Source organism: Eumetopias jubatus, unplaced genomic scaffold (genome assembly GCF_037043125.1).
Source record: "Eumetopias jubatus isolate StellerSeaLion01/CBP00866 unplaced genomic scaffold, mEumJub1_p1.0 scaffold_7, whole genome shotgun sequence".
In the NCBI taxonomy this organism is placed as follows: Eukaryota; Metazoa; Chordata; class Mammalia; order Carnivora; family Otariidae; genus Eumetopias; species Eumetopias jubatus.
The window spans coordinates 61275438-61297412 of NW_028274813.1; the positions used below are offsets into that span (position 1 = coordinate 61275438).

At 42.3% G+C, this 21975-nt stretch overlaps 1 protein-coding gene, 1 long non-coding RNA gene and 1 pseudogene across 2 annotated transcripts in view; 2 read left to right on the forward strand and 1 right to left on the reverse strand.

Moving 5' to 3' along the window:
- Nucleotides 1-3929: 3929 nt before the first annotated feature.
- Nucleotides 3930-12378, forward strand: LOC148163899 (uncharacterized). Its single transcript, XR_015768512.1, has 3 exons — nucleotides 3930-4047; nucleotides 11895-12059; nucleotides 12277-12378. It is a non-coding gene; the product is annotated as an uncharacterized LOC148163899 (long non-coding RNA).
- LOC114217947 (large ribosomal subunit protein uL15 pseudogene) lies at nucleotides 9396-9746 on the forward strand (annotated as a pseudogene).
- Nucleotides 12379-16491: 4113 nt separating the features above from the next.
- PRORP (protein only RNase P catalytic subunit) overlaps nucleotides 16492-21975 on the reverse strand; it is a 132003-nt gene continuing 126519 nt past the window's right edge. Inside the window, exons 6-8 of the mRNA XM_028114739.2 lie at nucleotides 21172-21320; nucleotides 18224-18419; nucleotides 16492-16760 (exon numbers count right to left, since the gene is read on the reverse strand). Of these exons, the coding sequence (XP_027970540.1) occupies nucleotides 16629-16760; nucleotides 18224-18419; nucleotides 21172-21320 (477 nt within the window). The 3' untranslated portion in view covers nucleotides 16492-16628. The remainder of the gene's footprint in view (nucleotides 16761-18223; nucleotides 18420-21171; nucleotides 21321-21975) is intronic.

Sequence of the window (21975 nt, forward strand, 5' to 3'; positions counted from 1 at the left end):
TTTGCATTTAAAGGAAAAAGATGTATAAGAACCTCTCAAGGAGTTTCTTAAGCTCCAATTCTCAAGAATGTTTTTAAAAATAAACTATTTTATTAACCTGAAAAAAAATCCAAAACTGAAACCTGATTTAGAAAATACTAAATGCAGGGGTGCCTGGGTGGCTCAGTCGTTAAGCGTATGCCTTCGGCTCAGGTCATGATCCCAGGGTCCTGGGATCGAGCCCTGCATCGCGCTCCCTGTTCAGTGGGAAGCCTGCTTCTCCCTCTCCCACTCCCCTTGCTAGTGTTGCCTCTCTCGCTGTGTCTCTCTCCGTCAAATAAATAAAATATTAAAAAAAAAAACACTAAATGCAAACAGCGTCTCTGGCACACAGGGTACTTTCCAGCTCTGGCTAATTTCCAAGTGTACTGATAAAAGTTGTCCCTTGCTTCTGGTTCAGGTCTCTACCCTCAGGACCAACTCCTCCTGACCTTTTCAGTGCTTTTTTCCCCCCCTCACACTCTGAGCAACCTTAGTGTACTGTAATTCCCAAACTGCCTGAATAGTCATAAAGAGTTCTCTGTTAGGCTGCTAAGGAGGGTCAACTCATTTCGTCCCACAGCCCCTCTATATTGATGTCTCCCAAACCTAGGTCTCTAACTGGGCCCTTCTCTGGAGCGAAGTCTCTCTCTCTCTCTCTCTCTCTCTCCTTTTAAGATTTATTTGTTTATATGAGACAGAGAGAGAGAATGGGGGGGCAGGGGGAGAGCAGGAATCCCAAGCACACTCCCTGCTGAGGGCAGAGCGGGACTCGGGGCTCCATCCCAGGACCCCGGAAACCCCAGGGATCATGACCTAAGCCAAAATCAAAAGTTGAATGCTCAACCGACTGAGCCACCGAAGCGCCCCATGGAGCACGGTCTTACCTAATTGGCTGTGGGATGTTTTTTACATTGAGACACATGGTACCTTAAAATCCAGTGTGTTAAAACAGCTGATCATCTCTTCTCCCACCAAGCCAGTTCCTGCCCCATGTACCACACTTTACAAGTCCTCAGAGCCAAAACCTTGATGCAGTCTTCAATTCCCCAAAACTTCTTACTCTGTCCCTATATAATCCTGATCATTCTTTATTCTGCTTTTTTTTTCTGTTCTGTAATTCGTAATTTTGGTCACTATTTATTGTGCCCCCCACCCCCCACTAAGCTCCATGAGGGCAAAAATCTTTGTGTTGTTCATAGTATAGCTCAGGCAACTTGAATAATGTTGAGCATAAATGTTAGTCGAATGAATGAATCCCTTACAGCATAAGGGTTAGAAGTGCATCCTTTTCTATTTAAACCTGAATTTAAATGCCATCTGTGACAGTTACTAGATATGTGACCTTATGCAAACTCCCTAAGTCTGGATTCCCTTATCTATTAAAACTGGGTAAGATTCACTTTATGGAGGCTGCTGTGAGGATTAAATAAGAGAAGGCAAGTGAAGTACTAACAAAGTAACAAAGTACTAACTAGCGCATAACAAGTGCTCATGAGGGGCGCCTGGGTGGCTCAGTCGTTAAGCGTCTGCGTTTGGCTCAGGTCCTGATCCCAGGGTCCTGGAATCAGCCCCACATCAAGCTCCCTGCTCAGTGGGAAGCCTGCTTCTCCCTCTCCCACTCCCCCTGCTTGTGTTCCCTCTCTCGCTGTCTCTGTCAAAAAAAAAAAAAAAAAAAAAAGATTGTGAAAGTTCTTTATAAGGAAAGTCACCATTTCAGAGCACTTAGGCATTTGTCATTAAAAAAAAAAAAAAGTGCTCATGAAACAGTTGCCCTTATTGTTGCTTTCCCGTCTGTTCAGTTACCAAATCCTGTTGACTATTCCTATGGGATAGGATAGATCTGCTTTTCATTCCCACTGCTACTCTCTGAATTTAGACCTTTTTCCCAGTTTGTCTGATCTGGCACATAGTCTCTTCTTGTTGATCCACACTCTTTGAAAAAATCATCTTTTTCTGGAGCAAGATCTCAATTGGGTTGCTTCTCTGCCTAGATTTCTTTACGCTACTGAATAAAATAGTCTTTTGCTTAGAGTTCAGAGTCTTCTACAAAATGACCTGTACCTGTGTTTTCAGCCTTCTGTTTCTACTTCATCCACTTATTTCTATCTATTATGTTAGAATTTGAGATGTTTCCACCGAGGCAAGTGAATTCCTCTGGGAAATCTTTCAGAAAGCCAAAACCCTTGCCGATTCCACTGCTGAGAGAAATCCCCTGGAAGCAGACTGAATATGTGCCACTGGGTACCAAGCAGCAGCTAACCTACTCACCCAGGTGGACTTCCCCCCCAGGGTGGAGAAGCTTTCGCCAAAGTCGTCAATGCCCTTGCAGCTTTAATACAGGCCTATGGGGGCAGACTTGCTGTGTCTGTGTGGAAAGTTTGATCTTCCTCTCTGTGGGGCCACCAAGTTAGACTTTTTGAAATGACTTTCTGGTTTTTTGAAAAATTTTAGAGATGACTTGACATCTTGTGAGTCTTGGAAAATCTCCTGGGGGGCCTCCATTTGGCAAGACCCACATTCTCCCCTGGGGGTGGAGGTAGGTGGAAGGTTGGGGTTACCCACAAGGCAAAGGTAAAAAGTGGCAGCGTGGATTCCCAGTGACCGACTGCAGACATGCTGAATCACATGGTGTTTAAAGGCAAGATAAGAATTTCGCCCTGAGCTTAAGTTGCTCTGCTGGCAGTTCAGTGAGCCAGGTAATACAAAAATGAAGCTAATCTCTGTTTCCATGTGATATTGGCAGATGCTGAAACACGATGCCCTGTGAGTTAGCCATAAGCACTGGTAATAGGGTACTTTAGGAGAGTCAGGATTTCTTGATGTTAAGGGACCCCAAAGATCAACAGCAGCCAGGACAGAAGTAACAATGTAGCAGCTTGGGTGAGCGGTAGGAGGGAGGCAGACCTCTACCCACCTCTCTGGCCACACTTACCAATCAGGTGCTCCTGGGGGTACTGAGGGCAAGAACCTGGCTGTAATTGTAGCTTTACCTATTTGTATCTTCCTCACAACAGTCTCAGTCTTGCAGCTCTTCCTGCACCCCAGTAGCTATGGGTGGCTGCCTGAGAGTTGTCATTCTGGCTGAGTCTCCGAGGAGGAGAAAAATGATTTCTCTATACTTCAGTTCTACAACTTATGGGCAACAGAGGGCAAATGAAGCACCAAATGTGGGGTGGAGTGTGCTTCTGTGACTTACGTGAGGCCCTTGTGAAAGTTCTTCAAATCCTTTACCTGACCAGATTCCAGAAAAGCAACACTCCCCTGCCCCCTTGCCCATAACATTTGGTGTGGTTCTCATCCTCCAATAGCAACAGTGGGGACAAGATGATGTCTATCAACAGAGCAGTCACAAACTGTCATTTCCTTCTGCTCCAGCCTTTCCTTACCAGTCAATATCGTTCTGTGCCTGGATTCTCTTAGTCATCACCAATAATGAGAATGCTGTCCTTTGATTTGAAAGGGAATTAACCTGCATCAGCCTAACCCAAAGGACATTTAACTAAAATTACCCAGGAACCCTCTCCCCTCCTATAGAGCAAAACCTTTTTTTTTTTAGAGCCAAAACCTTTAGTTTTCAGTTCACCCTTGATTTTTAGCTATAACAACTTTAGTAGTATCCTCTTACAACTTTTGATGTTTCTTTCGTTTTCCCAAACTCCCCTTAAATGAAGACCAAATGGCTCGACTGATGTCTTGTTTCTGGAAGCCAAAGATCTTGAGAAAAACTGAGCATTCTCACAGGTCTCCCCAGATACTGGAAGTAGCAATGGAAGACCCCAGCTGGCTTGGGCTTAACCGTTGGTGGTTTTTAACATACAACTTCCCCTTAGGCATGATAACACAGGAAGCCCTTCATAGCTTGAGAGAACAGCAAATGTTCCAGTGAAAAATCAGAAGGGGAAGGGAGGGGCCAGAGTCTCAAACATGGTCAGGCTCTGCTCTGAGTGTCAGAAGCACTGAATTACAATCTGAGCCTTGCCACAGACTACCTGATGACCATGAACCTCGGTTTCCCCTCTCAAACAGGTAAGCATGCTGTACCCACCTTAAAGGCATAGAGAAAAAAAAAATTAACCACTGCAGTGAAAATAAGCCACCTAATAGACTTGAACTCAGCTTAGAGCTCTCTTTGTGAAGGGCGGGGGGTGGGGGGCACTGGTGAATAAGGACCGGACTGTTGGCTATTGCTTTGATCTCTCCCTAGTACAGAAGGAAACCAAGTACCGCGCCAAACTGCACTGCACTCTGCTATTGTTCAGAAGTGAAAGTCTATTTTCCTAGCTTAGAAAGCAGCCAGTTCTTACCCACCCTGTCCCACACACATGCAGCTTCACCCACGGCTGTGGACGGGGATGGGAACTGTAAGCATCAATCAGTTCATTGATAAGATTTTCATGCCCATCCTCTTGGGGTCTTTATGAATGTTATTTAACTTTATTCACTCTGCTCACCACTCTCACCCTTACCCTCATTCCAGCCCCCTGGTCAGGTGGGGAAAGGTAGGTACAGAAGTTGGCCAGGCACCAAGAGAGTGAGTTAAGAACAGAGAGGAAATAAGACTCAACAGCCTTCCCTTTAGCCTAAAGACACTTCCTCTTCCTTGAGGTTTCCTAATTGACTTCCTCTAATTCCTATTTTCTTACCACAAAATTAAGTCATCTCTGACTTAAGAGAGCCAGGCTCTCTTGGGGTAATGGGGGAGAGAACAAATGAGTGAGATTTCTGATCATTCTAACCAATATCTTCAGTCATTAATTTAGGAACTAGTTCTTAAGAAGCTAATTATTGGTGGGAAAGCAAGAGAGTGCTCCAATCTTATTTTCTCCTTGCTTTGAAATGACATGATGAACCTCAGCTGAGGTCCCCAGACTTCACCCAGAGTGCATTTCGTCCACAGTGGTGAAACAAAGGAAACTTTCAAAAATCAACCAGACAACAGATCTAAAACATTTCCGAGATAGAAAATTCTGGAATGATGTCTTACAGGTGTAGAGCAAATTTCATTCCAGTTATCACAGTGCCATATACATAGTAGATGCCTAATAAATATTGAATTCATTTAAGACATTGGGGTTTTAAATGGTAATGAATACAGAGTGTGGCATTGAGAAATTATTTCCTGAAGATCAGCCAAAGCGTCACACACCAGAGACTATATTCTTGAGTTAGCCAGTTCACACACAAATTACCATGGAGCAAGAGGGGAATTCACTCAAAAGAGAAGTGGGAACTGGAGGTGAAAATCAGGAAGACATTTTCAGACAACTTCCCCAAAGTCATTCAGCAAACATGTATTGAGCCCCTTCTATGGGTAAGAAGCTGGGCGGGCTGCTCTGGGAGACACACAGATGAACCAGATGGGGGCCACACCAGAGTTCAGTGGGGAAGATGAAACGAATGAAAGCAACACTACCTACCATGAGGCAGATCATGATACATAAGGTCAAGTCTAACAGAGCACTGTAAATGGGAAATCACCTTGGGCCATAGGGAATGTAAGTCGCCTGCTGGAAGAAGTGTATCTGAGCTCAGCTTAGGAGGACAAGAACTCTGACAGTTGTGTTAGTGGTTAGGAGCAGTGGGAGTGGCACCACGATGCAACATGGAGTGGCATGAAAACAGAAGCAGAAGAAGAAAAAAGAGCCTGTGTTTAGGACATGGCAATGGCCTACCTTGACTAGGACTCACAAATGTTCTAGATTAGGATACAAATGCATGGAGGAGGCCTTGATTGCCTAAGCTAAGGAACTTAGAGGCTCTGGTTGGAAAGCAATGGGGAGACATTGAATGCTTTTGAGTTAGGGAAGCAGCATGATTAGAATTGTGCTCTGGGACTATAAACGTGGTGGCAGTGTTTATGATCAACTATATATACGGAAGGGAAAGAATATTTGCAAGAGAGTTTTCAATTTCTCTCCACCCATTGTGAAAAGTAATATACTCTTCAAAGCAGTGCTATTTGTAATAGGCAAAAACTGGGAGCTTTTTAAATGCCCATCAACAGCACAATCAATAATTTGTGGTGCATTCACATTACAAAATATATTTTTTAAAGATTTTATTTATTTATTTATATGATGGAGAGAGACACAGTGAGACGGGGAACACAAGCAGGGCGAGTGGGAGAGGGAGAAGCAGGCTTCCCGCTGAGGAGGGAGCCCAATGCGGGGCTTGATCCCAGGACCCTGGGATCATAACCTGAGCCGAAGGCAGACGCTTAACGACTGAGCCACCCAGGCGCCCCACACTACAAAATATTGTAGAATAACAAAAATGAATGAAATACAATTACATGCAACACTATGGATGGACCTCACCTACGACTGAAAGGAAGAAGCCAGCCACAGAAGAGCACATCCTGAATGATTCCATTTATATAAAGTACAAAATCATGCAAAATGAATCTATACTGTTACAGGATTAGATAGTGGTTAATTTTGTGGGGGCAAGGCAAGAAATGATGGAAGCAGGCATTTGGGTTCTAGTAACAGGCATGATGAACAGACTGTGATAAAACTACAATGTGATTCTTCTTTTCCCACTCTTTCTTGCCTCTACTTGAAAACTGGCAGGTCCCATTACTTCTCTGTTCCTTAGATAATATGCAATGCTATGGTCACTTTAAATAACAAAGGCAGTCTCAATCCAGAAACAGTTCCAGAACAATAAAAATTCCAAACAGCACTGCATCATTTCTAATCTGTCTAGACTCTAATCAAGTCTAATAATTTAATCTGGTTTCAGATTAAAGCCTCCAGTGGAAAGAGGTTGGGAGCATGGTTGGCTTTTCCTCCCTAATCACTCCTGGCTCAAAATTGTCCCTAGCCAAGGTGGAGGATGGCCAGTGGAGGGCTAGGATGGGGAGGGTAGGTCAGAATGGGTGGCTTAATACTTTCTAGGCCTAGCAGATGTTTAAAGCTGGTGTTTCTGGTGAGCCTGGCAGATGGTTACAGCTGATGCTCTTCTTTTGGCCACTCTTCTAGGCCCTTCAGTGGTTCTCTGCTGGGCCCATATATCTTTATATTTTGGCGGCCACTTGCAGCTCCTTCTTCAAGCCCCTGGGCATCTAGAAGTTCCCCTCCAGCCCAAGACAACCCTCTCCCCCTCCCACATCTGGCCCCCAGCACACCTTTCAAGGCAGAGCCCTCTCTGGTTCCCTTTCCGATGCCCCTTGTCAGCCCTTCTGTCATCTTCTATATTTGCAGGCAGACTCGGGCCCCATCCACAGAAGCTTCAGTGTTCTCAGACACCAGCACTGCAGGTGCTGGTCACCCATACTGCAGGAGGATCTCCAAGTCCTCCTACTGAGGCATCTTTCTTGGGGTCCTGGGATCAGAGGACACTCAAGGAACTCAGACTGGCAATGGCTCTCTCCAAAGAAACTTCTTTATCTTTTTCCTTCCTCAGACTCTTTTACATCTTTGGCCTGCCTAAGGGGCCAGAGGTTGTGAGGCAGATTCTCCTTTATTCTTTTTGTAAAATCTGCCTGTGGGGTATGTGCCTCACACGCACCGGGGAATCTTAGTATCTACTATATTTGTGCCTCAGTGGAATATGGCACATACATTTAACACTTTCAGACTATGCGGACAAAAGAAGAAAGTAAAAATCATCCACAATTGTAACACCCAGAGATACCTATTAACATTTTAGAATCAAAAAAATGTTATTTCTTTTTTTTTAAAGATTTTATTTATTTATTTGAGAGAGAGAGAGAATGAGAGAGAGCACAAGAGGGAAGAGGGTCAGAGGGAGAAGCAGACTCCCCGCTGAGCGGGGACCCCAATGTGGGACTCGATCCCGGGACTCCAGGATCAAGACCTGAGCTGAAGGCAGTTGCTTAACTAATTGAGCCACCCAGGCACCCCAAAAAATGTTATTTCTTTAAGATACTTTTCTCCAAGTGTCTCCTTCCTTCCTTCCTTCCTTCCTTCTTCCCTCCCTTCTTTTCTTCCTTCCTCCCTCCCTATTTAAAAAATGGGATCATATTAGACATACCATTTTGTAGATGCTTTTTGATTTAACCCATGCCAACACACAAAGAATCATTTTAATCACTGTAACATTTAAAATTATACCTACTTCTTCATTCCCTTGTTTTGAGCATTTAGTTATTTACAATGCTATTATTATTATCAATAACATTATTATGGATATCTTCATGTACAAAGCTTTTTTAAAAAAGAACTTTTTCTTTTGGAAACGTAGTCAAGAGTTGACAAGCCCACAACAGATATTTTGAAGGTAGACATCAACACGGTTTCCTAATTGAATAAGTATGCAAGTAAGGGGGAAGGAACAAGAAAAAAATAACAAAGTAAGGCAGGAAGTTGCTCTGTTGGGGTGAAGATGAGTGATTTACAAAGTGGTTGAGTTTGAGAGTCTGTAGGCTACCCAGGTAGAAATGCCTAACTGGGAAGAAACCAGAGGTAGAGACAGCACCTTCCTTTGAGACACTTGTCTATTAAACTAACCCCAGCAAGGCATGGTTTTGTTGGGCTACAAGCCTAACGGTGTTTGCAGTTAATGGGAAAAGAGCCAGTGGAAAGGGATTGACTGAATAGAACAAGGTCTCAAGTCACCAAGAAGGGACAGAATAGGGGCAAATAGAAAAAGTAACCTAGAAAAGAAAAGGGAGAAAGGCTCAGGATAGGAAAGTTATTGGAAAAGGCAAAAATTGCTGAAGAGGCTCATAACAGATGGCTTGTAGATCCTGGTTAAGTCATCTGCTGACAATGAGAATGGTGAGGTGATGACTCAGGACTTAGACTCAGAAGTGTTGCTGTATTATTATTTTAAAGCTAGAGCTCATTTGCTGCTACTTAAAATACTATTCAAAATATGGTATACAGCATTGCATCACTAGGTACACCAGACCCAAATCAGAATCTGCATTTTAAACAAGATCCCAGATGATCTATGCCCATTAAAGTTTGAGAAGTACTGCTGTAGCCCATCTTCCCCACTTAACAGAAAAGGAAACGGAAGTTCCAGGAGATAAGCTATTTTTCAAGTCAACTTTGCAAAGGTTGAGAGAGCTCCTTCAGGAAATTAATGGGAACTCAATGAAAGATGAAAACAAGAATCTTTAAATGGGAGTGAAGTTCCAGCTATATAGATTTCATGACTTTTTTAGCAATACTGGTGTGTAGGAATGAAGAGGAATGGTTTGGGGCTATGCAAATATGAGGCATATAAGGCACTGCAGGAGATGAAAGGAATGAAAGAATCTGCAGTGTTACTGGCTTTTTCCGTCTGGGCTGCCAACATGCCATCCAGACTGAGGAAGACCCGGAAACTTTGGGGCCACGTGAGCCACGGCCACGGCCATATCAGCAAGCACCGGCAAGCACTGGAAGCACCCAGGAGGCCGGGGTAATGCTGGTGGCATGCATTACCACAGGATCAACTTTGACAAATATCATCCAGGTTACTTTGGAAAAATTGGTATGAGACATTATCACTTAAAGAGGAACCAGAGCTTCTGTCCAACTGTCAACCTTGATAAACTGTGGACCTTGGTCAGTGAGCAGACACGGGTAAATGCTGCCAAAAACAAGACTGGAGCTGCTCCTATCATTGATGTGGTGCGATCGGGCTACTACAAAGTTTTGGGAAAGGGAAAACTCCCAAAACAACCTGTCATCGTGAAGGCCAAATTCTTCAGTAGAAGAGCAGAGGAGAAGATTAACGCAGTCCGGGGCGCCTGCGTTCTAGTAGCTTGAAGCCACGTTGGGGCAGGGGGGTCCATTAGACGCTAACAAGTGCTTTTCAAAAAAAAACAAACAACAACAAAACAAAAGTGGGATGGGGAAGAAGGAAAGCAAACCTAAATGGGGACTGACAATTGAGGCCTTTAAAGTAAGGAAGGGATGGGCCTCAGAACACACCAATGAGCTGGTTGTTGGGATGAAGGAGTAGGGCGACTAAAGAGTTGTGGTCAAAATGACGAACTTGAGAGTTTGAAATTCTGAAGCTGGAACACTTTTAAGTAATTTAAAAGGTCCAGGTTGGCCATCTCACAGGGGGCCAATATGACCCAAATTTAAGAGATTAAGAAACGAGACCAAAATATGGGTGGTGTTGGAATCTCTGGGGATAACGGCAGTGGGTGGTAATAAAAAATCTACTGACACTTATAAAGACAAACTGTTCGACACTGATTTCCTCACATAAACTTCCCTTGGTGTGTCAATGGACAAAAAGAGCCATGTGATTTGCCTTAAAAGATAAAAAGCTCTTTATCTGTGTAAAGCAGCAATCCTTCCTGAGCCTCTCTTCAAAAACTTGGTCTGACTAGAGTTTATTTCTTTAGTAGTTGGGCATTAGAGGGCCTAACTTGGAAAAGACCCATTTCTTCAAAGATTTAACCACGCCTGCCAGAACAAGACTAAATGCCAAAGGACATGACCCTTCATTTGAGCCAATAGATATTATCAGATTGACAGCTTCCTGGAACACAAATTTCCTTCTGAACACAAGGAAGCCTTGAGGAGTTTATGAGTACACAGCTCTGCAAGTAGTATTTTATGGTATACAACAATGCCCTAGCTTAAATTGGCTGCCCCTCTTTAGGAATACACATTATTATGATTAGAGTAAATGAAGAAGAAGTGGCAGAAATACAAACAAAGTTGTTTTCATTTTCTCTCAGGTGAAAAAAAAATTACAAGAGGTCATAGAGAATGATCCTTTAAAAAATTATATATATGTAACAGGCATATAAATATATGTGCCTTAATAGCAATAGACAGCTCGGCTTTGGGGCAGAGGATAGAAAAAAAATGCAGCTTTGGATTCTATGATAAGGTCACTGAAAAGACTTAAAAACTCTAAGAATAATTTATTTTTTTAAAGATTTTATTTATTCATTTGAGACAGAGAGATACAGAGAGAGAGAGAGCATGAGCAGGGGAGAGGCAGAGGGCGAGGGAGAAGCAGGCTCCCTGCCAAGCCAGGAGCCAGACACGGGGCTCGATCCCAGGACCCTGGGATCATGACCTGAGCCAAAGGCAGATGCTTAACAATCTGAGCCACCCAGGTGCCCCAAGAATAATTTATTTTTAAAGACTTAGTAATAGGGACGCCTGGCTGGCTCAGTTGGTGGAGCATGCATCTTGATCTCAGGGTTAAAAAAAAAAAAAGACTTAGTAATACAGTACATCTTAAGCAACAAGTCTGGGCAGGGGACTTACCTTTGGGAAGACCTGCCATAACCACTTCCAAAGGAACCTATTTCCTGAAGGTGTGGAGGCCCATTCTCTTCTCCCAGGCTGGGTCACCGCTGTGCCTGAGACAGCCAAATGAACAGCAGAATTGTCAGGGAATTCCATTGGCACCTGTTAGGACACTGACATTCTCTGTTCTAATGTAGTCATAGAAAGCAAAAGAAATCTGTTTTAAGAATCGATTTTAAGGGCACCTCGGTGGCTCAGTCGTTAAGCATCTGCCTTCGGCTCAGGTCATGATCCCGGGGTCCTGGGACCGAGTCCCACATCAGGCTCCCTGCTCAGCGGGAAGCCTGCTTCTCCCTCTCCCACTCTCCCTGCTTGTGTTCCCTCTCTCACTGTCTCTCTCTCTCTCTGTTAAAAAATAAATGAAATCTTAAAAAAAAAAAAAGAATCGATTTTAAGTATTTTGACGTGAACTCAACTTGATAGCAAGTAATGTTCTAGTCCAGCTGAGAGTGACAGGGCAATCTGACCTGGTTTCTTCAAAAATGAATTTATGTCTCTACCATATTAGAAATCAAAGTCCCTAGCAGTGATTTCTCAAGTATTTGCTTTTTGGGGCTGGATTTTAACTAACACCAAAGAGAAGACAGGGGTAATTATTTTTATTTTTTTAAAAGATTTTATTCATTTTTTTGACAGATACACAGCCAAGAGAGGGAACACAAGCACGTGGAGTGGGAGAGGGAGAAGCAGGCTTCCTGCTGAGCAGGGAGCCTGATGCGGGGCTCAATCCTAGGATCCTGGGATCATGACCTGAGCCGAAGGCAGACGCTTAACCCATGGAGCCACCTAGGCGCTCCAGCGGTAATTATTTTAATGTGGTTGAAATTTATGTCACATTTCTTTCAGAACCTTCCAAAAACCCTTCATATGACACTACAATTCACAACAAATTATGGTTACCTTAATAACTTAATCCATTTGATAAGAATGTCCTGAGAGTACTCTAGTAGCAACACAAACTATTTTTAGCTGCCATCAGTGAGTAGATAATTGTCTTCCTGTTTATTTCAATTCCCAGTTGAACGCAAGTGGTGTATGTGGGGTCTCTGGAAGCACCCATCAGATCGAATATTGCCAACAAAGAACAAACCTCGGGAGAAAGAGCTTGAGGGAATTTTGAAACACCATGAAATAGACATGATAAGAGAAATTAAAGATTATTTCTCAAGATTTATTGCATTTACTCATTGGTATTGTCTTATGTTTTTTCATCTCACTGTTTTCTATGGCTTTCTCTAAATAGATCTCTAAATGGAAGTCTCTTTGCTTATAGAGTATACATTCAAGCAGACTACTTATCACTGGCTGGGACAAAGCAGGGAAAAGCTGGTCTTCTTGCCTTTCCTTTCCCACCCAGGTGCCTTTTGCTCACCTCTTTGTTCCCCTCCTGTAGGACTGCTGGGCCATTTCGATGCTTCATTCCCCACTACCGCTCACCCTCTCACTTAATTCTCACCGAGGGTTGTCAGATGTAGCAAATAAAAATACAGGGTGCCCTGTTAAATGTGAATCTCAGATAGACAATATTTTTAGTATAAGTCTGTCCATGCAATACTTGAGACATATTTACACTAAAAGAATGTTATTTATCTGAAATTCAAATTTAACTCATAGTCCTGTACTTTACCTGGGAACCCTTCTCTCACCCTGTGGACTACAGGTGGTTCTAACAGCTGCCTGTCCCTCTTACTGAGAGCTCTATCTGCTCAAGTCCTAGCCTAGAAGAATACCTAAATCTAAACATCACCATTTCATCACACTGCTGTATGTTCCTCATTCCCACAGGGGCACCCTTAGATGTCTTTCACTCTAGGAATTCCAAATTACCGAAGGACAGCTGAAATACCAGATCTGAACTCCATTTAGTTTTGCCCTCAATTACTCTAGTAATAGTAATTTTTAGCCAATGAATGTAAGACTCACCATGATGGACCAGAATTCAGGTGCCCATATAACACACTCTTCCTTTCCATTCCTGCTTTACAATGAAACTATTAGGGGAAAAAAAGAAATCTAACGTAAACATACATGATGCATTTTATGGTGCATTAGGACAATTTTTTTAAAAAGTGACAAACCTGTTAAAGGACCAAAGAGCAAGTCATTCCATTGAAGTGCAAACCTGAAGACAAAAATTAATTTAACATGAAGAACAAGGCACCGGAGGTGAGGTAGTGCCAATGTCCTGAGAGAATCGTTAACTCAGCCTTCCCCTTTGAGATCTTCTCGTTCTGGGGTCTAGAGAACAGCAGTAAGGAAAAGAGAGTATAAATCCAGGAGCATGTCAGAGGGAAGCACAAAGCACTTCAGAAGTATTTTTCAGTGGCAAGAGTCAATGCCCTCTCAAAGCCTTCATTTGTTTCTAGCTGACTTAAAAGATACTGTCAATCCAGAGCACAACTTTCTTTTTTTTGTTTTCTTCAGAGCACAGCTTTTAAAAGAATTCCTCTTCCCGTTGTCTCGGACCTTGCTTGACAGGTAGCTTTTTCTTTTCCACTCAGGTTATCAGAACACAAAAGGCAACCTAAGTGTTTGGTACCAGCTGCCTTCCTTCCTTCAGATCTCTGCATTTGTGAGGGTCCTGTGTCAGTGTGATTTACCCTAAACAGTCCTAGAATCCCCCTACTCCTGGACAAAGAACAGATGTACCTCAATTCCTGTCAAGCAGAAATTAGGATTTTTTAAAAAATTTTTATTCTTTAGTTATCTCTACACCTAATGTGGGGCTTGAATTTACCACCCTGAGATCAATTGTCACATCTTCTTCCGACTGAGCCAGCCAGGAGCCCAAGGGTTGGTTTGTTTGATTGATTTAAGATTTATGTATTTGAGAGAGAGCGCAAGTGAGAGGGGCAGGGGAAGAGGGAGAGAGAATCTCAAGCAGACCCCTCGCTGAGCGTGGAGCCCTACGCAGGGCTCCATCTCAGGATCTCAGGATCATGACCTGAGCTGAAACCAAGTCAGAGGCTTAAACAACTGTGCCACCCAGGCGCCCTCCTCCCCCAGGGTTTTATTTTTGAATAGTATTAAAGAGTTCAAAAATAAGGTAATTTCCCTACCCAATTTTCTACACTGATAAGCCACTTTGCACATGTGGGCCCTTTAGAGAGGTACTCCCTTGTTTCTTTGTTCTCATTCTACTCCCTTTCTTTTATGTGGCTAACAAAGTTCCTAAATCTAAATACTGGATGCTCTACCATTCAGTCTGAATTTTTATGAACTACTCTAGCCTACATCAGTGTACAGAAGAAAGAATATTTGGCTGGGAATCAGAGGTGGGTTACAGTTGAAATGTCTTCCCTAACTAGCTGTGGGATCCACAAAAGCCTTTACATCTTTCTGGGTCTGTCCCTCCTTTATAAAATGCTACTGTTGGCCTTTATGTTCTTCAAGGTTCACTCCTACTCTGAAGTTCTAGGATTCCTTTTGTATCCTCCCCCAATTTCCACGTGCTCCTTGTGAGGTATTTGCATTAGGCTTTTAGATAAGCTTATTTAACAAATGCTTTTTTCTTTTTAAAAATTTTCTGACAACTAGGGTAGTTCCTCTAGAAAAAGTTTAATTCACTGAAAGCACAGTTTTCTAAGTATGTGGTTTATGAAATTTAGAAAATAAGCAGATTGGATTTATGAGAACTTTCTGAGCCTCAGCATCTTCAGTATTATCAATTTATTAAACCCCTTCCTGGAGAGCTATTTTGTCTAGGCATGCAGCAGTGTAGGATTCAGTAAATGGATAAGGAGATGAAACATCCCCTCCTGTGTTTTTCCTGGATAGTTTCTCTCTGCATACTACACATCCTACTCATATTTGTGTAGATGGTCTTATGTAAATGAGGTAATTTACTTGTTTATTTCATGCAAATAATTCTTTTTAAAAAGATTTATCTATTTCTGAGAGCTCTAAAGAGAGAGCATATGTGCAAGTGAGTGGGGTGGGGGCAAAATCTTCAGGGAGACTCCCTGCTGAGTGAGGAGCCAGACACAGGGCTCAATCCCATGACCCATGCATCATGAGACCCATGATCATGATATCATGACCTGAGCCAAAACCAAGAGCCGGAAGCTTGACTCACTGAGCCACCCGGGCACCCCTAGATGATTATCTTTTTAATGTTAATATTTTTTGATATGTTGTTGTAAATACATCAGTTTCGAGTATTTAGTGTGATAAATTTTGACTAATATACACATACACCTAAGTTAGCATCATCCAGATCAATATATAGAACTTTCTATCACCCTCCAGAAAGTTCTCTTGTGCCCTTGCCTCAGGCAACTACTATTGTGATTTTTATTGCCATAGATTGATTTGGCCTATTCTTTTTTTTTTTTAAAGATTTTATTTATTTATTGGACAGAGAGAGACACAGTGAGAGAGGGAACACAAGCAGGGGGAGCTGGACAGGGAGCCTGATGCAGGGCTCGATCCCAGGACCCTGGGATCATGACCCGAGCCAAAGTCAACCGCTTAACGACTGAGCCACCCAGGAGCCTCTGGCCTGTTCTTGAATATTAAACTATACAGTATGTATGTATGACTAAGTAAAGAACATCAAGTATTGGGACATGGATATTTCCAGCTAAAATCAAGGTCCAATGAGGTGTATGCTGGCTGGCAAGCAGGTAAAACAGAGGCAAATATGAAAAGTTATGACTTGTTAAACTAAGTCAAACTTGGTTAAATGAAAAAAAAAATCTGTATCCTTTAAAAAGCTCTCATATACTGAGTGATGGAATTAATAGTGTTCACAAAATACTGAACCAACTTGAAAAAGGCATTGTAGAATGAAGAACAAATGACCACAGGCTAAAGAGAACGAACTGCTCCTTTTCCTCCAACCCAAATCATTGGGTGGTAAGTAAAAGTTGCTAATAAGCTTCTGATATTTTGGCCAGTTTATCACAGAGGACATTAAGTGATTCAATGTGAGCAGGAGATAATCTGTACAGGATGAGATGATCCTGGAAATGGAGAAGGGGTTTAGAAACAACATGAGCAGCCTAGGCCTAGAAGCAGTGATTCTGCTACTGGGGGACCTGGAAGGTGAGGTCAGGAGTAGAAAAATGGATATCAGAAGTGCTTGTTGCCCAAGTAAGTGGAGTAGCCGGCCCGCCAGGAGAAACGTAGGCTTCACTCTGCCTTGAGTTCCCCAAGTCTGGCCAAGTCTCCAAAAACAAATGCAACTGGTTATGAAAAGATTTTATATTTTATTTCATTAAAAAAAGTCAATCTTTTGACATGCAAACCAACCGGACCAAAGAGGACAGAGTGGATCACACAGGAGCACTGCTAAACAAGCATCGACTGAAGTGCTCTGATGCCAACCAGAAGGGCACCCAAACACAAGTTTAGCATGGGGGAGAGTCTTCATGTCTTTCGCTGAAGGCAAAGCCATTTGGTTGGCACTTCATAGGAGTATCTTTCCACTGTGTTTTCATCATATGGTATGTGCCACGAGTCTCCAGTTGTTTGCACCACTGTGTCGTAACAGGGGATATGCTGTTGAATTAAAAAGGGAACCAAACATTGAGAACAACACTAAGGGGTTACCTGGCCATTTCCCTTTCTTTTCTGACGACTTCTCAGTTTGCTTCAATATTCTCTCCTACTTAACAATGGATTTTCAGAGAGCAGGTAGCTCTGTGAAGATGAACCCTAGAATTAGGGGTCCCTTTTTGGGGGGTGGGTTCATTTTTAAGGTTAAAGATTCTCTGTATTATTACGTTTATAGGCGATAGTATCTCTTTACTTGCCTTTATCAGCTTTGTACGTGAGAGAAAAATTTCATATATTCAAAAGTAGAGAAATGGTATAATGAACTCCCAGGTACCACCCAGCTTCAACCATTACCAACACATGGCTAATTTTATTTCATCCACACCACTCCCCATGATTATTGTGAAGCAAATCTCAGATATTATATCACTTCTTCTGTAATATTCAATATGTACCTTTAAAAGATAAGATCTATTTTATAAATAAAAGTTCAATACTATTATTACACTTAAGAGTTAATAATTCCTTATCATCAGATATCTACTCTTCACATTTCCCCAATTATTACATGTGCATACATGTATTTTACAGTTGATTTCTTTGAACAGGAGTTGAAATTAGGTTATGACACCGTGACTGAATTATCTCTTAATTTTATTTTTTTAATTTAATTTTATTATGTTATGTTAATCACCATACATTACATCATTAGTTTTTGATGTAGTGTTCCATGATTCATTGTTTGCTTATAACACCCAGTGCTCCATTCAGTACGTGCCCTCTTTAATACCCATCACCAGGCTAACCTATCTCTTAATTTTAAATAGTGCTTTACTTTTCATCTCTATTCTCGTAATCTTTTGTTGTTGAGAAAACCAAGCCAGTTGTCCTATATCGTTTCCCACAGTCTTGATTTTTTGTATAGATCTGTTGTTTTGTATGTTTTTTGACCATTGGACCATATTTACCATTAACTAGTGTATTTTTCCATAATAACTTGCCTTTGGATTCTCTCCCTTTGCTTTCACACAAGAGACATTCCTTGTATTTGCAAGAATCTAAACTAGAGTCAAAGGAGAACTCAGTGGAGACCATGCTGCAGAAGTGGATTAACAGGAAAAAGGAGTTGCTTAGCAGAAATACTATGAACCATAAAGGATAAGGAATTTTCAGCTATTGCAAATAAATAGGAAAATAAAAAACATGTATGAAAATAAAAAACAAGTTATAATCCGTGACATAACTGAAGTCACAATTGATGACATCTCAGATGTTTTCACTATGTCAATTAATGTGGGGCTGTTCTATGAAAACTTTTGCCTTGGCCGACTTTCTGTTTCCAGGAACTGGCTAATTCCAAATACCAACCTACAGCTGAGAAAAATAAAGCATTTAAAACCTCCAGCTAGTAGCAAAATTCTTTGTGCCACACTCTGTTGACATTATGTAGAGAACAAATAACATACCTGAAAGGTTATTTTTGATCCTGCAACCCTATTAACAATTGCTAGCTGATGTCCCTGCTGCCACTTAAAGAAGAGGCGCTGGGTCTTGGCATCACGTAGACAGGCCTTGTGGTCCCGCATCAGATCTTTTGTGATAAATTTGCAGTGGTTCCCCGAGTGCAGTGTGGCATACAGAAGGAACGGATCATCCTCTGAGCTGAGCCAGGCAGAAGAAAGAATACAATCACACACAGCCCCAAGGAGGCAGAGGATAGCATTCTTTACCATGCTTTTTACTTCTTATTCCACTTTCCTCAGAGGTGCTCTGCATTCTTTCTTTTTTTTTTAAGATCTTATTTATTGAGAAACAGAGAGAGAGAGAACACAAGCTGGGGGAGGGGCAAAGGGAGAGGGACAAGCAGACTCCCCGCTGAGCAGGGCGCCCCACGCAGGAGTCGATCCCAGGACCCTGGGATCATGATCTGAGCTGAAGGCAGATGCCTAACCGACTGAGCCACCCTGACGCCCCAGTGCTTTCATTCTTAAGTGACATGATCCCAGTGATACTTATAAACCAACCTCCAAGTCTTTTGGTAGTAGACAGCACTATCTAAAATACAAATGGAAAGCTAAGGGGAAGGGAATGCAAATGCTCAACTTGGCTCAGTTGGGTTCTTCCACTAAAATGGAAAATTCTAACAATAATTCCCTCTTCACATTCAAAAGCTGGTTCTCTGTGTGCCCCGGGTGTTGTTCCTGTTGGCCTATCCACCACAGAGCACACCCTTCCCCCCAAACTCGAAAAATGTTCATAATATTAATAGGACAGGATGACACTTCCTTGCAAGCTACCAAAAATAATGGGCTGCCTCAAAGCTAAAATTGGTATCTCAAAGCAGCTTCTGGGAAGTCACCCAGATCTGCAACAGAAGGCATCACCTGCTTTGAGAAGAGCCAGTGACTCAGAGTCTCCAATGGACCCTCAGCTTCAGCACTCAGCACTGGAGGAGGTATGCTGTAAGAACAGCAGGGGCCACCTTGGCTCAGGAGACTCAGACCGCAGCATGGGATAGGTCTTATGCCTTATCCAAATGACCCAAAGTGGGACCATTTGATGTTTATTTTATACTAAACTATTTCAAATGAAATGATAAATGACTGGAATACATCTGCCTTAAAAATCTTCAGGAAAAAGAGAGAGGAAAAGAAAAAAAAAGTAGGGGGCTATATGGAACAAGATGAGAAAAATGATGGTAATCGTTGGAGCTGGGTGACAGTTACATGGGGATTCACTATACTGTTCTCTGCAGTATATATTTGAAAAGATTTCTTTGGCAAATTAGTGGAACATAGAATTAATGTTAAAAACTTAAACATTCAAATCCAAAGCCTCAGAAGGTCACTTTAAAGTCCCAAACCAAGCATGAGATCAATTTCCATCAGGCTTTTTGGTTTTACCATCGCATTTCTCCAATTCCTCCACCTAAGGAAAAGAATAGTAATGATGACAGCACTACATACATGCTTTGCATGTACTTGGTGCCCTGCCACAGTTTTATATGTATTATTTACAGGTATTCTCTAATTTAATCTTCACAATACCCCGCTGGAGGTTACATATGAAGACGACACAGAGAAGGGAAACACCTTCCCGGATAGGAGGTGGCAGGCCCACGTTCTGAATCTGGGTAGACTAATGAAAGACTGTGCTCCTCTTGTCTACCCACTGTTGCCTAAAGTGAGTGTGTGCCGAGCGTTATTGTTGTCTTCTACTCTTAGAGACAGAGAAGTAACTCTTCCCGTGAATACATAAAAGGAGTTAGCTAAAGAAAAAAGGGATTGGTTTGGGATCTGAATGAGGGGTTAGCCTCCTGCTCCATGCATTGAGAGCCATTTTACCTTTTTAGGAATAGATAATTTGGGGAATACTGACAAATCCTGAAGCTATCACATTCAACACAACGAAACCTAGACCTGGGGCTGAGGGTACACACATTATCCATGCAAAGTTGGAAATAAACTTTTGTCAGCATAAATCATATGTAAAACTAAGTGTATTTTAAAACTTTACGTGTACTGTTGAGGATCTGTGCCCCTCTGGAGTAGATGCTTTCTTCTTTATGGACACTGTACCATTTTGTCACTGACCTTGTTTTCCATGTTCCTTTGGCTTCCTGAGAAGTTGTCGCTCATAGCAACATTCCCTTTACAGTTTGAATAAAATCCAGGTTCCTCGCTTGCCTACCAGAGCCCACAAGGTCTTCTTTACTGTGGTCCCTGCCTTCTCTCTGACCTCAGAACCTAGCACTTTTCTTCTTGCTGCACAGCTCATCTGCACTGGTTTGTTTGCTTTCTTCAAACATGCCAAACACATTCCTGCTTCATAGCTTTTTGAACATTTGCTGTTCCCTCTGCTTGATATGTTCTTCCATCCACCCTCACATTTTCTCAAATGACTCCTTCCCCTTGTATCTGCCCTCTCCCAACGGCTATTCCTGACCACCCCACCCGCTACCCTCTGACCTACCCCCTACCTAATCCTTTTTCACCTATTCACTCTGCTTTATTGTTTAGCATTGATCCCTGCCTGGGCTTACATTACCTTTTTATTTGTTTAGCTGTTTATTTTAAGTCCCAAGAAGGTAGGGACTTGGTGAACAATTGTGGTTTCCCAAGAACACAGAAGGTGCTCATATATATGTAATATTTGTTAAATGATCTACGTAGGACCTTATGCATGCATTCTGGGTACTCATCTCACTTCTGACTTTAGCTTCCTCCTATTTCTCCTTTATCCTGATTTCCTCATCTATTTAAATTTACCCTGCTGTAGGAAGTAGATTTTTGTCAGCTGCCTCAAATCTTTTTTTGGGATTCATACGCATGCACTTTAAAAATGGCGAAAATAGGTAACTAGCAAGCAGATGACTTGGGCCGAGTGTAATTCACCTAGTACCTTCAGTACTTACATGTTGTCAGCAAAGAAGCACCTGGCTTGCTTTTGCACCTTTTTCATCTCATCCTTTCTCCACCTCGAGTACTGTGTTAGCATGTGCTTTCGGCCCAGGACCAGCAGCTGCACATTCTGCTTGGCTAGTTGAGAGACCACATCCAAGAGCTAGAAAACACAAAGCCAGTCCCCAAGAGGGCCAAGGGAAGAATCTCAAGTAAATGGAGTGGTTCTTCCAACTGGTAGTCTCAATGGTAAAACACTCTTTTCTGGTAATGGGTGAAAAAACATTCCTTAAAATAATTTTCCATCTTTGTAAACCTGAAGAAAATGTTTTCTTATTACAAATAAATGTCTACCACCTGCCTACTGGTTAGGCGACATTTCACTGGGTCTGAGGGTGGAGAGATTTCTAAGCATAGACAAGATGAGTGGTTTTTATTTTTTTTTTAAGATTTTATTTATTTATTTGACAGAGAGAGAGATTGCGAGAGAGGGAACACAAGCAGGGGGAGTGGGAGAGGGAGAAGCAGGCTCCCCACTGAGCAGGGAGCCCAATGCAGGGCTCGATCCCAGGACCCTGGGATCATGACCCAAGCCCAAGGCAGATGCCTAACGACTGAGCCACCCAGGTGCCCCAAGGAGTTGTTATTAAAGTGTGTTCCACAGAGTCCACTGGGATAGAGAGAGGGAGGTTCAACGAGGATGGGCTTTAGTCCCCACCCTGTTTTAACCAAAACTGCTCAGCTTTTGTATATTTATATATTGGTATTTTGCATACGTTTCCATTTGAATAAAGGGTTCTACTTTTTTTTTTTTTTAC